Source organism: Rhinolophus hipposideros, assembly GCF_964194185.1.
Source record: "Rhinolophus hipposideros genome assembly, chromosome: X".
Classification (NCBI taxonomy): Eukaryota; Metazoa; Chordata; class Mammalia; order Chiroptera; family Rhinolophidae; genus Rhinolophus; species Rhinolophus hipposideros.
This window is the reverse complement of record NC_138046.1, coordinates 123,286,633-123,303,021: the sequence shown is the minus strand read 5'-3', so window position 1 is coordinate 123,303,021 and position 16,389 is coordinate 123,286,633. Positions and strand designations below refer to the sequence as shown.

The window sequence follows — 16,389 nt, the reverse complement described above, 5'->3', positions numbered from 1 at the left end:
AACTGTACCGTGAAGGAAGCTTATCGAGCCACGCGGTGATTTGCACGGTGCTTGGGGGCCACTTTCCACAGTAAAATCCCCCCCACAAAGCAAGAGAATGAAACACAAACCAAAACAAAAGCCGTGACACTAAATAGACCAGGCTGAGGACACGATCACAGCATGAGCGCCAAAAACAGAAGGCAGAGTGTCACCTTGTGCGACTTCCGTTGGGACCGTGTTTGAAGGGTGACTCGGATTTGTCATCACTATGTGCGTTGGGTACATCCGGCGAGTGACCACAAAACCGGCCTGGGTGGTGATTTGGGGACGGCACATGAATTGTAGTGAGTGGACGGACCCATCAACACAGACTCTGAGCAATGTGACGCGACTTCTCTCCCTTCGTTTTCTAATTAGTGGCACGAGGTAGCTGGTTTTCAAAACCAAATTCCACAACACGCTCACTTCTTGCCTTGCAGCCCATTGTCATGCTTTGGTGCAAATATATTGGACTGGAGTGGTTCCAGTGCCACCACTTTGTCTAAAAAGTGGTTGCTGCAGAGCCACGCAACCCAACAGGGGTTTCCATATCTTCTTCACCTCCTCAGCATGGTCTCACTACCCATCCCTGCTTCTGGAAAGCCTTGGGCCCCTTGGCTTTCCGTTTCAAATCGCCTTGTTTTCTCTAGTTGCTCTGGGCACTCACTACAAGTCTTCTGGGAGGGGTCATCTCCGGGCTATCGTCCACTCTCTCCTGGCATCCAGCAGGGTACGGCCAGCAGAATGTCCCCTAGCCATCTCACAATGGTCCTTCTCACACCGGTCCTCCACAGTGCGGCCAGGCAACCACTCCACAGCCAAGCCTGTCGTGCTACGTCCAGCTTAAAATGAGGCAGTGGGCTCCCTTCACTCTCAGCTGAAGACATCCTCCTAGTTGGCCTTCTGGTCACAGGTGGTGACGGCCTCCGCTGCCTCTGACTTTGCATGTCACTCAGAGTCCCCTCTTGTTCTTAATGCTTTGTGTTTCCTCGTGGTTACGGGACTAATCTCTAATTTGGGCACAGCTCCATGAACACAAAGGTTTCATGTGGGGTGTACTTGTGTATAAACAAAGACAGCACGGTTCTGGCAGGTAATACTCAGTCACCATTTATGGAATGAATAAATGAGCAAGTCCATAAATACTCATATTCAACTTCACTCTTATTTCACTAATTATTCAGATAATAATGACATAGAATGTGCTCTAATCTGTTAGAGATAAAGAAAGTGTGAAAAGCAGATATGACATCACATGGGAGAATTAGAAGTGATCTGAGAAAATAAAATATCAAATAGATTTAGATGACACATGCACCTCCCCCATATATGTTCACATTTTCGATACTATATGAATAAAATATGTTTTATCAATATTAATATAATATATTGATACATGATTCTAATTTAAAATAGATAAATACAAAAGGTCGATTAAATTTTATAATTTAATATTTCTTATACAACTATTATTGAACTTAGTTATATGCATATATTAATTTTAATTGAATAAATTGAATAAGTGAACTTTAATTTTAATTAATATGATGGTGATAAAACATTAATATTAATGGTGACGCTACTTTAGCTGCAGCATGGATGTCAGCAGCTTGGAAAAAAATTCCGGAACGAGAAGAGTGCCAATCAATACTCTCCATGGCACACGGGCTGACACCCTGAGTGAAATAACACTTCAGAAGAATTACAAAAACTTGTAAACTGAACTCTTGAAACAATCTATTTTGCTTATGTTTCAAATGCATAGGGGTAATAAAGATAAAAACATATGTCAAATAATTCTAAAAGTATTATTTCAAAAATGCCAAAGAAATATCCTAAGAATAAAGGAAAGAAACCAACAAAATGAATTTATCCGAAAGATAAATATTCAAGCACACAAAAAGAATTTATTCTAAGATAAATGTTCACTGCAGTATGAATTACAAAATGGAAACTGTTTTTCTGTGGTGGAATAGGACACAGAATATGTTATGGAAAATTCATCAAGGCAGCAATTTAAAATATAAAAAATATAGGACAATATAGAATGATCATATAATGTTACTTGAAAATATGTGTGTTTTAGACACACACACACACACAAACACACACACACACACACACACACACACACACACACAGTGACAGAGCCTTAGCAACCTGAAAGGAAACCCATTGAAATGCTGTTTCTATGAAATAATAGTGAGAAGATAAGTGATTTTCCTATTTTCAAAAGTATCTGTGTTAAGGGTCTTTTTGAAACAAAAAATTGATTTAGAGCAACAACAAAAACTCACACTGCAAAATAATGAATATTTTGTGTAGTCTGGGCCCAAGATGAGCCTTCTAGGAAAGAAATGAAGATAGATAGGCCAATATCCCTGAAATGATGGAAGGTAAGCCATTGACTCTTGCCGATTTTAAAATGCGATACAGATTTCTGGGAGCGAAGAACCCACCCAGAGTTCAGAACAGCCAGGCATTTTAAAAAAAACAAAAACATGGCCGTGTTTTGTGTAGCTACCGTTTTCCTTAATATCAGTACTGCGGCTTGCTCCCAACTTTTTCGCATGTACCTTGATAGACCTGAGCTACAGAAAAGAGATAACAAGGCAGCCCTCTGCGTACCTTCAGCCTTTTTCCAGTACACCTTCACTTGCAGTCGGCCGTCTTGATAGAACGGGGTGCCAATTTCCAACAGGCGAGTGGGCCGTCTTCTTTGAAAAGGGGGCTGCATTTCCATCACGCCCTTTCTAGTTGTCCCAAGTTGTTCTTCTGTAACAGAGTACTACATTCTAATTGACTAGTTAAAAAATGAGTATACAACCTGACATTAATCCCATTAGTGTTGAATTTCATTGTTATTTAGTCATACTCAGTGACTTTTAGAAAGTAAAATATGAGTTCCCTGCAGAATCTGACACACTCCAGTGGTAATTTTACCCCCACCTCAATATGTGAGAATAACTAAAAGTATCTTCGATGTAATCCCCAGAATGTCAATTGGTAATTAATACATTCACCGGGCCTAAGAGAGCCTCCCACGTACATAACACGTATTTCATTTATATAACGTACTATTTCTCATTATAGGTTTTTTTGTCATTGTGAAGGAATGCAACAAAATAATATTAGAATATCATTTCATGTAAACAATATAGATAACTTTCCACAGAAGCACGGTCCTTATACACCAATACCTGGAACACAGCCCTAAATGGAAATATCGCTCAACTCTGTGGGTACACATTGCATCACCCAGCTGATTTCCAGACTAGATACAGCCGTCAGGCCTATCTATGCACTGTTCATGTTAATTACAGACACCCCAAAACCCTGACAGATTAAGGAGAAACATTCAAATACTCAGCAAAGGAAATGAAACTGAATGGCAACAATACACTAGGTTGGGGGAGGGAATACAGGGATAATTCATTCATTCACTCATTCATTCAGTAAACAGGTAGTGAGCACACAGACATTTAGGGGCCGGAGATGTGCAACTTTCTACTTGAGGGCTCCTGAAACAGTAGAAGACACGTCCACAGGTAATTACTGAAGGAGAGTACCCAGGGCTGGATGGAGGGGAGGAACCCCCTAAGTGTAAGGAGCCACTGTTCCCTGTTTTGGGACAAGGAGCCAGAAACTTTCCCAGGAAATGAGGAACAAGAAGACAGCACCGGGTTGTTTCAGTATGAGCTGGGGTACTTTAGGGAAGACAGAATGGTAACCCGGGTGCGTGATCATTACCACTTTTAACGTGATTGGTTTTTTAGTCTGTTTACACTATATCCATCACATACTTGCTGCAAAGCAAAGACGATATCAAAGCGATTCAGAATGATCCCAAAACTTAAAATTCCCGTATCCAGTGGGATGGAGAAAGGCAACGATTGACCAAAACCCCAAGAAGTATTTCTCTGAATCAGGTATGGAATTCAAGCATTCATTTCAAACTGTCCGAACGTTGTCATTTCTTGTGTCGCTGTTTCTAGTCATGACCTGGCTATAGTCTCACTGTTCTTGTTAAAGTTTTGCTGTTTCAATTTGGCTACGTTGGGCTCCTTGGGCACTATTTTTCCCATTCCTTGGGCTCAGAATGTTCCAGCCCTCCTTGTTTGTGCCAGCACCACCCTCTCTGTCCTTCAAAGCTTCCTTAAGCTCTCCTTGCTGAAGATTTCCCAAGATAAACAGAAAGAAAACCATTTTCAGTGCTCCTATATTTCCCCAGTTTTAAATAACTTCCCCCCCCTTTAATTTGTTCTTCCAACTACTAGCAAAAGAGCCTTATCTTAATCTCCTTTGGATTTCTACTCCCCAGCTCAGGGACACACCCATCGGACTCCCTGAATAAGTATGTATTGGATGGAATACGTGAAGAAATCTATGAACTGGTGGCTGGAGAGCTGTTACCAATTCTTTCTGAGCTGTTTACTTATGTTTGCACAGTGGTCCTTTGTCACAGATGCAAACTTGTTTGTCTGGGGTACATTTATTTTCCTTTGTTACAGCAAGGGCAATAAGCCTAACCATGATCCAGGTGGGCTTCCATTTGTATGGCGGGCTTTCACACCATTTTATTTCTCCTCATGCAGTCAGCCTATGAATCAGAACAGGCCTCAGAGAACTTTCCAGTAAAGGCCGGAGGTAAATAGTTTTGGTTCCGTGGGTCACACAGTCTCGCTCCCAACTACTCAATTCTTATTACCACACAAAGGAAGCCATCAATGAGTGCTGGGTGCCAATAAAATTTTACTTACAAAAGCAGATGGGGGGCTGGAGTTGGCCTTAGGCCACAGCTTGCAGACCCCTCAAGAAAGAGTGAACTGGCATCCACACTAAAGACATAAAGAGCAGGTCCCCAACATATTAAGAACCATGTCCAGTTTCACCCAATTCAAGCATTAGTGAAATTGAGATTTAATCCCAGGGCCATCTCATGTCACCTTTATGTTTGTCCATCACCACACACCATTACCCTTTAGAGAGTCCATTTATTTACAAGTGACAATTTATATCACTTAATAAGGGCTGTCAAAAAGTTCCCCTGGCCTCCAATCTCTCTTTTACGTACTCCCTGATTTTAGAAGTTGCATAGCTTGAAGTGCTGTCCTTTGATGCAAGACGTTTCTGCCTTCTGAATTCCAAGGGGTCTTCTGAGAGAGGATAGGTTAAGCTGAACTGATTAGACACCGATAGGAAATGTGCTATGGAAAGTTTTCTAGTGGAGCTGCAAGGTTTGCATTCTTGGGCAGGTAGGAGGGAGAGGGAGAGATGAGGATGAATGGGAGTGGACGCCGGCCTGGAGTGAGGCAGGATTAGGAAGAGAAAACCGACAACCCGGGAGAAAAATGGTGTCAGGTGTCCACTTTTCCTTTCACTGTCTTGCCGATTAAATCATCCATCTAGGGCATCTGATCAAAAGGAATGGGTACATATATTAGTTGGATTCATAGAGGATTTTAGTTTAAATAGTTCAAGTAAATGTTTGGACAACTGAGAAATAGTTGTTAGGCTTAACGATTCTTCATTCAAATCCAGTGTGTATATGGGGATGGGATGGGATTCCCACATCACCAAGCAATTCTCCCACACCAGGTGGATGCCATACAATTCAATCAATTACGACAGTGTGTACCTGCAGATAGCATCAGACCCCACAGGTGAAGGGCTCAGCCCTACAAGACAGCCCCCGCCCACTTAGACACCAGTTGCCAAGTCCAAGTTTCCACTTGGGATTCTGATGACCCGTTACAGATTGGAGAATCCCAGACCTTCTCCTTGTGTTGGATCTGGGAGCTAGCACAGCAACCAGAACTCAGAGAAACATTTTACCCACTAGGTCATCAGTTTATTATAAAAGGATATAACTCACGAATGCCAGATGAATTGAAGAAAAAATTTTTAGGGGGGGGTGTGGTGAAGGGGGAATAAGAGGTTCAAACTTCCCGTTATAAAATAAATAAGTAATGGGATGTAATGTACAGCACAGGGAATACAGTCAATAATATTGTGATAGTGTGGTAGAGTCAGATGTTTACCAGACTCATCATGGGAATCACTTCTTTAGGGACATAAATGTTGAATAATAAAGGCATACACCTGAAACTAGTATTGCATGTTACCTATATTTTAATTTTTTTTTTTTTTTTAAGGAACAGCCAGATGGAAGAGACGCACAGGGCAAGGTATGTGGGAAGGGGGTAAAGCTTCCATGCGCTCTCTGAGCACGCCACTCTCCCAACTCTCCACGTGGTCACCAACTGCACACCTCGTGAAACCCTGTCCTTCTGGGTTTCTATACAGACGTCACTACATAGGCACGAATGATTAAACATTGGCATCTGGAGATTCAACTCAACCTCCGGCCCCTCTGCCCGGAGGTGGGGCAGAGGGTGGGGGTGCGGTGGCCCTGGAAGTTCCAACCCTCTGACCACAGGTGGTTCCCCTAGTGAAGAGACTCATTGTAGGTCCTTTCCGAAAGTCCCCTCATTAGCACAAGAGAAGTCACCTTTATCGCCCTCCTCATGTAGGTAATTCCAAGCGTTTGAGGAGCTCTGGGCCAGAAACCATGACGCAAACCAAATATGTGTTTCTTATTGTAAATAACAGCATCCCAGGCTACTCCGTTATGAGGCGCTACCTCCCGCCCTATAAACAGCCCGGATAACCCACAGCACAGCAAGCCTGCAGCCCAGACGAAGAGACTGCTGGGACAGGACCCAGAAAATGCAGAGCTTCCAGCTCAAGCTCACACCTTTGCTGACACCACCATGGAGTCAGCGTCCCCCTCCCCCCGTCACACCCAGAGTGTTTCTGAAAGCACCTAACAGAGGATTTCTGATTTTCCTCAGGCCCATGGAAGGTTCTAATTCCATGGATAATTTGAGATGTTGAGAAATCACCAGCGGATAAGCACAAGGGGAGCTTAGATGGTTTGAACTTCCATCTCTATGCGGATTTTGTTTATTCTCTATGTGAAATTTGTCTGCCTTTCTTGCATATCCCATGCTAACTTTTATTTTTCATTCTAGATGTAAGAACATAGTTGTTTTTTATTGACCTGAACATACGTGAACCTGTAGTGTCACCAGTGCATGCCACCTGTAAAGGACAGGGACGTGCATGCTTCTGTCCTAGGGCTGTGTCAGCGACCCTGAGAGTGTGTCCTCCACTTTCAGCAGTCAACACAAACGGAATAAAATCATTTCTATCATATTCTGCGAAGGCATGAGATCTCATTTATACTCTCTAACAGTCCTGAAAGTTCAGAGAAGTCGGCTACTGTGCATGTGTATTTTACCAACTGTCAAAATTTTGTTGACTTTTGGAGATGGAGAGGTTCAGAGTATTTTCTCTGCAGTCCGTTTTTACTTTGCAGAGCTAGAATTATATTCCAACTATAAAACACTTGGAATATGTCAGCCCCAGAAATATTCCTTTTGCCTCCCCAAAAAGCAAGCTATGTTTCCATTAAAGGCAGGGTTATGTCTTTCTTCCTTGAAGGGACCATTTTATAAAACTGCATGAACATTTGGCCTTTCCTTACATTGAAATATTTATCATTAAAACACCTCGTAGCCTGCAGACCTGGAAAGACATAATTCAAAAAGTAATTTAGACGTTGACATTCACTACTCTCTTTCCTATAAAGTATAACTTCCCTTGCTTATACCATAAAGTTGTAATTATTCTGTACTTCTAGTAGGTTCCTGATGAAATATAGAGTGTTCTTATAAAAGTCATACACCCGTGTTTATGAGATTATATATCAACACCGGGATATAAAATACTCAGCTGTACCCTGAATAATCCTGTGAAGCCCGAGTCTTCTCAGGGTCCCCTGAGACCCAAGCAGTACGTGTTACATGGGTTACTCTGCAGTATGGCTTCTTTTATTTTGCGTTCCTTTTATTACTTGACTGACTCCATGGGACAGGACTCAATTAATGCTGAGGATAAAGTGGTGTTTGACAAGTTAACTATCATCTCTCTTTATTGGTCAGGTAAAGCATTATCTAATTTTAAAAGATGGTTAGAAAATGACCTAGACACCGAGAATCAACATGTCCAATGCCGAAGGCTTGATGGAGGCTGTAGGTAAGAGAGGGAATAACTGATTAACTCGGTTTCACAGATGTCTATGGAACAATTCTATAGAGTATTTGCACGCTTGTGGAGACCAGTGATGGACGTGATGACTGCTCACACACACACACACACACACACAATCCACGTTCTCTGACATAGGGGAGACTATGGCCCAATGCATGTTGGGAAGGGATGGGTCTAGACCCCACGTAGTGGAGTCTCCCATGTGCATAAGAAAGGATGCATCTGCCTTACAGTCCACAGGATAGAAGAAGATTGCAGGTGAAGGGGTAGAGACATTTATGTGTATGGGGAACTGTGTGGCTTACTGAGAGGGAAGAACTCAGATGGCTTCAGGTCAGAGAGAAAGGACAGTAATCATCTTGGGAGGGTGGGAGATGGAGCTGATGAAAGAGGACCTCATAGAGCTTACGGGGTTGTGTGGAGATGCCCCTGGAAGAGGGAGAAGGCCTTAGAGGAGATGTGGAGAGGCAGCGATCCATCCAAGTTGTGTTTGGGCCAAACCATGACAAGGTTCTAGATGACATAACCTCAGCCATGGCAAGCTGAGGTTGGATTCCTTTCTCTTTGTTCATGGTTGTGGGAGGTCACCCGTATTCAATTTGGGGAGTTTGCAATCCCACACACCAGTTTCTAATGGGGAAGGAATGCTGTTTATTGGAAAAACCAGAAGGAGACTGGAAGGCAAATTTATCTCACACAATAGAGGAAATCCTCAGCACGAGGTCGTGGATGAAGCTAAAGTTTAAAGAATTTTGGTCTGAGAAGGAAGCTGGGAGGAATAAGGAGGAAAGCAGTGAAGGACGAAACTTCGGGAGAAGTGAAAAGAGGAGATAAACAGGCGATGAGCCAGTGAGAAGAACCCAAGAGAGGGAGAAATGTGTTATACGATTAATATTTCCATCTACAAAATGGATATTTAAGAAAGAGTGGAAACAGAACTACTAATCAGGGGGCAATTTTAAATGTGTAAGAATGAGGTGACAATGGCCTGAACAAGGGAAAGAAATGGACAGATCCCACATGGAACTTGAAATCAGAAACGAAAGGAGCTCCTAAAGAATTGAGTTTCTGGGGAGAAAGCAAAGAGAAGCGTGGAGAATGATCTCTCCGTCTTTGGCTTGAACAGAAGGCTGAATGGCAGAGACATCTGAGGTAGGAGAAGATGGGAGAGGAGCAGGAGAGAGAGGGAAAAGCAGAGTTGGGTTTCAGACGTTACATTGGAAATACCCGTCAGTTATCCGAGAGGACACGCTGGGCAGGCAGCGAATATATGAGTTCAGGGAATGGGGAGACATGGGGTGTCATTAACACATGGATCTGATTCCATCCACGGGTGTCCCTGGGAGCCCCAAGGGAGAGAACTGCCTTCCTCTCGTCCTCCATTCCCCCCAGGCTGAGCTCTCTGCACACTTAGTGCCCTCTCCCAGCCCCTTGCACTCACACATGCTGCCATATCTGTGGGGTGACGGCTGGTGCCTCGTATATCCATAGAGCCCTCACGCACTCTTCCTGCCTCAGAGAGGAACCCTGAGGCTCTCGTCCCACCACCACGTTGGGGTCTTCTGCTCCCAGAGCTCTCTCCAGCTCTGTGTGGGGCAGCCTGTTCATTGTGTACGCGTGTTTACACGTCATGTCCCACATTCAACACCAGGCACTTCTAAGGCAGTGATCCATGAAATGATTGTAATGCTGGCATGAGGTACACGTGTGAGTCTGTGTGCATGTGAATGTTTGCATATGTGTATGAACATACATGTCTATGCGTGTATGTATGCACACCGGTATGCATGTAAATACAGGGTGTATATGTACTATACAGCGTATCCATGGTCTACGTACTCTGCCTATTATATAATGTACATATGCTTACAGCACAATATAGTAAAACATAGTAAGTGGCCCACCACCAGACACAGTAGTGTCATAATTCCTAGGCATATACTTCAGTTAGATGAATGGATGACCAGATTTTAAATATATATATATATGTCAATGAAGTCACTGAACACATAGACACATGTCCATGAGAATTTTTAGGTAAAAGTTGTACCATATCCAGAAATACTAGAACACACACAGTAGAACAGAATATAAAGATTATATACATAGAAACAGTAGCCTTTTCGAATCTCCAAAAGGACGACTTGTCCAATAGGTAGAAAGCTCTGTTTCTAGAACGTTCTGGAAAGCACCATTTGGATCCATTTTTTCCCAGGTGGGAGAAGATAATTCTGAGCAGTCAGCCCATCTAACTCTGTGGAGTTGCCTTCCCTAAACCCAAACACGCATCTGGCACGGTCTCCTTCCCCTTCTGAACCAGGACCGCTACCCAGACACCATGGGTCCGCTAGCCTCGGGCTCAACACTCCCCATCCTTGGACGCCCAGCCTCTCCCTCTCTTGACCGGCAAAGCCAGAAACCCCAGGTAACTGATTTTCTGGCTCACATAGGAGTGTCCCATGAGACTCTCCTCTTGCTTTGCTCAGTTGATGGCAAACATATGAGTTTAGAATTACTGGACACAAGGAAAATCAAGAGGGGCCCAATTTAGGCACTGCACTCAATGGAGATTTGGGAGCTTCTCACGTATCACTTATGAGCACTGTGTCAAACCCATTAAAATGGGCGTACCATGGTTTTAGAAGGGAAGCAACCATTTGTAACAGTTTACGTATGTGTAAAAACAAGTATGCATAGGCACAAGGGCCCCAAATTATGTACGTCTCAAAATGTGCTCGAATAGGACGTGACAAGTTTTCCCGTTCGGTTTGCACGACGACACCAAACGCTTCCATGTCAAGGAGACACAAATCATAAGAAAAAAATCAAAGGTGAAACTGTTTTGTGCATGGTCGTTTGAAGGACGTAGTTACACGCTTATGAGTGTGAAGATCTGCCAGGGGGAGATTGCAAAGAAAACCCTCGCCCTGCCCGTGGTCTGTCTCGCTCTGATGGCTCGGTGGGTGGAAAACTCCGCGATAAACCCAGGAGGCACTTACTGTTGTTGGCAGCGTGGGTGGACGTGAAATGAAGGGAGACCTTGGCACTCTTGAGTCGCGTCTGTCCCCAGTAGGCGATGGCCTGGAGTTCCACAGTGTAGTCACAGTCTGGCTGAAGCCTCTCCAGAGTCACAAAGCGCTGAGACTGCAAATAAGCAGGACACACGGAAGCTGCATCACAAGCCCTGCCTGCCGCCTACCTTCGTGGCAAATCCTCCTGGCTCATCGTGAAGCAGCAGGCCAGCTTCTCCTGACGGAGGCCTGTGATCTGCTAAGATCACACGTGGTTTTTCATTGCTAGGATCTCAAAACCCAATTTGATCATCATCAATTTCACAGCCAGGTCAAAACACATTTGTTGTTGTTTTCTTAAAATTGTATCCCCAGTCTAATTATTGGATCCGCTCCGTAAGCATGGGAATGAGCAAGTCTGCCCCCACCCCCTTCCAGATACCACCTCACAGAGACAAGAGAGCTGTTTGAAATAAACTCACAGAGGCACATACTGGCACCTCCCTGGAAAAATTATGAATGGCCCTGAAGTGTATTCCTTTGACATTTTAGTCCAAATCTTCTACGAGTAAATTTCCACCAAAAATCAGCCTGATAGAATGCTTTAATTTTTTTTCTGCGGTTATATCTGTCAATACCAAACACTTACCCCATTTTCTGTGTGTGATGCCCAACATTAAATAAAACCAGTCAAAACAACGTCATTTCCCACTAGCTTGAAGCCAGACAGGGATTCTGCTATGACTGTGAGAGAAGGTGACATTCCAAGTGAATCAGGTATCCCATGGTGGCACGAAGATGAAAACACAGGGCTCCCAACTCTGAATCCAGTGCAACTTTTTTTTTTTTTAGTGGATTTTTATGGTATAATAATAAAGCCCCATGCAACAACTTGTAATTAACAGAAATGAGGATTCGTGGGGGTTTTTGTCGTTGTCTTAAAATTCAAAACATTTGTCAAAATATAATGCATCTGATATTAAATGGCTCCTAAGCTAAAGGAGACTCGTCTATAATGATCCAATTGGCAGTGGGTCCAATTTATGAAGGGAAAACGTGTCCGTCACTAATGCCACACCAAAAGCATGTAGCAGCACATGCTTTCCAGCAAAGATATTCCAGTTTGGGGCATGCCCTGTGCTTATAGTAAGGATATTGTCTGAAGTCATCCAACACTGAGTCACCTAAGTACTAGGTTGGTGCAAAAGTCATTGTGGTGTTTGCAATTATTTTTCACCTTTTAACCCGCCATGACTTTTGCACCCACCTAATAACTCCTTTGTTTAAATTCCATAATCACTTATTAGCATCCTGATTATAATTTTGGGTCTTGTGAGATCTCTTTTCAGGGAGAGGACATGATTTTTTTCATGGACATTCCAGAACTGTGAGCTTAAAGCTCACCGTAAATTAATAGATGGCAGCATTTTATGATTCGGGCTTTTGAGGGATTAGGTATCAGACCTCGACCATCTCCCGTTGGTCGGCTCTGGAAGGCTAACTAAAGGGATGGCTGAGAGCAAGCCTTCTCCCAGGTGGGGCTGGGACAGCTCTTAGCATTCGCCATCTGGTGTCTACGTGACAGAGAAATCCTCTTTGGGCCTCATAATGGATTTTTTCTTAATTAAAGTTTATTGGGGTGACAATGGTTAGTAAAGTTACATAGGTTTCAGGTGTACAATTCTGTATTAAATCATCTATAAATCCCATTGTGTGTTCACGACCCAGAGTCTCCTCCCATCACCATACATTTGACCCCCTTACCCTCATCTCCCACCCCCCACCCCCTTACACGCTGGTAATCATTAAACTATTGTCTGTGTCTATGATTTGTTCCTGTTTCAACCTATGCAATGTCTGCACACCCCACCAAGTCTCAATTTCTTTCAGTTAGGGTCTCTTGTTGGAATGCATATCTCTCTCCCGAAACTATTATCTTCAAACAAGTAAAATAAAATTCACATCGGAAAGAGCATTTCCTTGAAAAGCCCCACTCCTTTTAGCTACCCATAATATCAGGATGGTATCTTAGGAAACAAGAAGCCATTGATCCCCAGGAAAAAAAAAATTCTATAATTTCTTAGGTCCTTTTGTGTTTTCTAACCCTAATTCTCAACGGGTCACATTTTAAATGTTGAGAATGCTAAGGGATTCATGTGACCTACATCTTGCCTCTGTGGACCCCAAAATATAAGTCACTCATAAGACAGTGACCCATGGTTCATGTTACTCGGGGCCTATTAACAAGTATATGTTAAATTTTCTGTTCACGTTTTATCTAATTGGTATATAATAGGAATAAATTGCAAACTTCCCTACTAATGCCTTCCTGCTGTTTGGTTACTGATGCATGTGGTGTTTGCCAGCATTCCATCACACCATAGCTACTTTAAAGCCCACTGACTGAACTGTTTCAGCTCTTGCAGCTCTTTCTATGAGAGAAGCATGGGTTACAAATGACCACTGGTCTCTAAGTCTTTCAAAATAAAACACGGGACTGTCAGAAAGTTTCTTAACAACAAAACCCAAATGCTCCCACAGCTAACTATGAATGATGACTCTTGGAGACAGGTTTTATAATTCTAAATGATGCAAATACTGGAATCTCACGTGGGAATGAAAAAAAGGTCTTGCTCTCCCTTTTAAAGCACTTTTAAACACTTGTTTATTAATGGAATTCAACTTTTTAAATTAGGGAGAAAGGTGTTTATGTAAGTTTCCTAACAACACGATAAAAGAATGTATACTGAAAGGAAACGAAATAACTCCTCGTGCACCAATCATTCCATATGATGTAAAATATTGACGCCCATAGAGATCTCACTGCAGCAATGGTTCGGTGAAGATTTTATTTCTTGGTATCTGGAGAATAAACCATTCCAAGTTCTTTTAATGAATGAGAAAAACACAGATGGTGCCAAAAAAAAATGTATACATATTTTAAGAAAGGAAAAAAACTGTATTAAAATTATGCTGATGGGAACCACTCTGAGCACCTCTTGTAATTGCAGAAGTCACGTGTGACTTGTATTCATCTTCTGTTATCGGTATATATTAAATATTACAATTTTAATAGTGTTTTCCTTTCTTATAATGTGTATAGGTTTTTTTGGCACCCTTTGTATATGGCCAGACATGTATTTTCTAAGCTGTTTGCTGTTCCACTGATTATAGATGGAAACCCCTTGCAACAGAAATGCCACGAATACTGGCTCTTCCAGTTAAAGGAGTCCCTAACAAAACAGACGAAAATCACAGGTAAAGGCCATTTTGAATCATCATGCTTCTATCAGTAGATAGGTGAGACGAAAATAATTTTCGTTCCTTTCATTTCTGGAGTTGTGACGACCATTTGGCCATGACTACGTCAGTGGACTCAATTCAACTGTTTTCACCGACAACGTCACAGGCAAAAACCATTAGCCACCATTCTCTGAACCTCCTCGGTCAGAACGAAAGAGAAGGGAATCTTTCCTTCACCCACTCCTCTTAGCTCAGTCGAGGCTGCTTTTCAGATGGGTTGCCTTGCGTTCAAGTGCCCCCTGCGAGAAGCCACCACTCTTCCTTCTAGCTCTCACTTACCCCATCCGTAGTCTTTCTCCGCTTCTTTTTTGTTGGGACCAGTGACTTGCGGCTGACTGCCCAGCTCCAAAACACTTTGTAGTGATGTACTGGGATATCTGGTTCCTCGGGGACATCCCAGATGAGAGTCACGGTCACGCTCCCATCGCCGTTGATGGTGGAGTTTGCGAGCCGAAGGTTGGCTGGAGCTGGAGGTGCAGACGGATCTGAAATCCCAGTAGAAAGAGGAACCGTATGACTCAAGGACCAAGCATGACAACAAAATCCATTTCTCTTTGTGCGTCTATGGACCACATGGTCGGTGCATGGAGATTGCCCTTTCTACGTAGAATAGATGAAAACAAGCAATAAGTAAGATGCCCCTTATAAGCCACAAATTAATATACAGTCTACCAAACAATAAGATAAATGCATTTGGACCATATTTGTATTCTAGAAGAACCCTCCCAGGCATTTGCATGCCACTACAACCCAGACAAATTTCCATTGTACCAAAACGGATACATTTCTCTAAGACACGGTAAATTCAGTTTAGGTTGGTTGACCTAACATAGGCAAGGAGATAGAACGGCTTTTGAAAATTCTGAAAAAAAAAAAGATATCTGGCTTATATTTGTAATTGTTTTATCTAACTGGCCCTGCAGCTTCTGATTCTCATATCAGATAAAAGCGGTGACAGAGATCAGCAGAAACACCCCATTTTTTACCCACATTGCCAATGGGATCAGACAAAGATGACGAAATATGTCCTTTTCTGCCACAAATTGAGCAAGGGGAGATGCTGGTAACCACAGATGATTTACAGACGGTTACGTTCCAGGTGGCCTGACCCGGAAACCGCTGTCAAGAATTCTAATTATAATACCATCGGCAGCAGCTGCAAAGAAGTTACATCTAACTTCACATAAGTGAAGGAGACGGAAGGAAAAAAACCCATGTTTTTTACTCAGGACCATTCGCGTTTTGGAAATGATGGAAGCATGAATTATTTTTTTCAAATCTCTTGCTTTTCTCTGAGCCATAATAAGGGCTGGAGGGCTGGTTGGTGGCTTAATTTATTTTCAAAAAATGAGAACATTTCTTAGTTGCTTTTTTAGGTAAGTGGCTAACCCAGGCACATTACGCCATACTGTGATCAAGTGGGTGGTTCTCAGTCAATCAACATTAGCAAGCTTCTCGGGACCCCCAAGACCTATACTGGGATATGCTAATTCAGCGAGTCTGGGTGGGGCATATACATTACATGTTATATGTTACATAGTACATGCCAGATACCACATACCCTAGTCCACCCCTTATTTGCAGCGGACACATTCCAAGACCCCCTGTGCATGCCTGAAACCGAGGGTAGCTTAACCCTATATAATCTTGTATAACTTCCATTACCAACATGAGACACCCCCATCTCTTTCTCCCTTCCAAATAATCACTATAAAATTACGAAGCCAAAAAGGAATTGCAAAAGCCACCTGTTTTATCACCCTGATTCTCCTCTGTAAACCAGCTATTCGTTTATCCATTTATTCCCCGCAGACTTCAGGTGAGAGCCTATCCTGTGTGTCTGCTCTGAAGGATTGTGTTCCCTCCTCACAGCTTCCCACGGCCAAGCCGTTTCCTGCCTTGCGAAATGGTCCCCTACATTATGCAGTAAAGTACATGC

General features: G+C 42.9%; 1 protein-coding gene across 6 annotated transcripts in view; it reads right to left on the bottom strand.

The window, feature by feature from the left end:
- ANOS1 (anosmin 1) overlaps window positions 1-16,389 on the bottom strand; it is a 518,012-nt gene that overhangs the window by 13,046 nt on the left and 488,577 nt on the right. For 5 of the 6 annotated variants that reach the window (XM_081042142.1, XM_081042144.1, XM_081042141.1 and 2 more), the window contains 3 exons: window positions 14,730-14,935; window positions 11,136-11,280; window positions 2,650-2,796 (listed from right to left, as the gene is read on the bottom strand). In XM_081042142.1, coding sequence (XP_080898268.1) covers window positions 2,650-2,796; window positions 11,136-11,280; window positions 14,730-14,935 — 498 coding nt within the window. The remainder of the gene's footprint in view (window positions 1-2,649; window positions 2,797-11,135; window positions 11,281-14,729; window positions 14,936-16,389) is intronic. The other variant, XM_081042140.1, reaches the window with a different exon arrangement.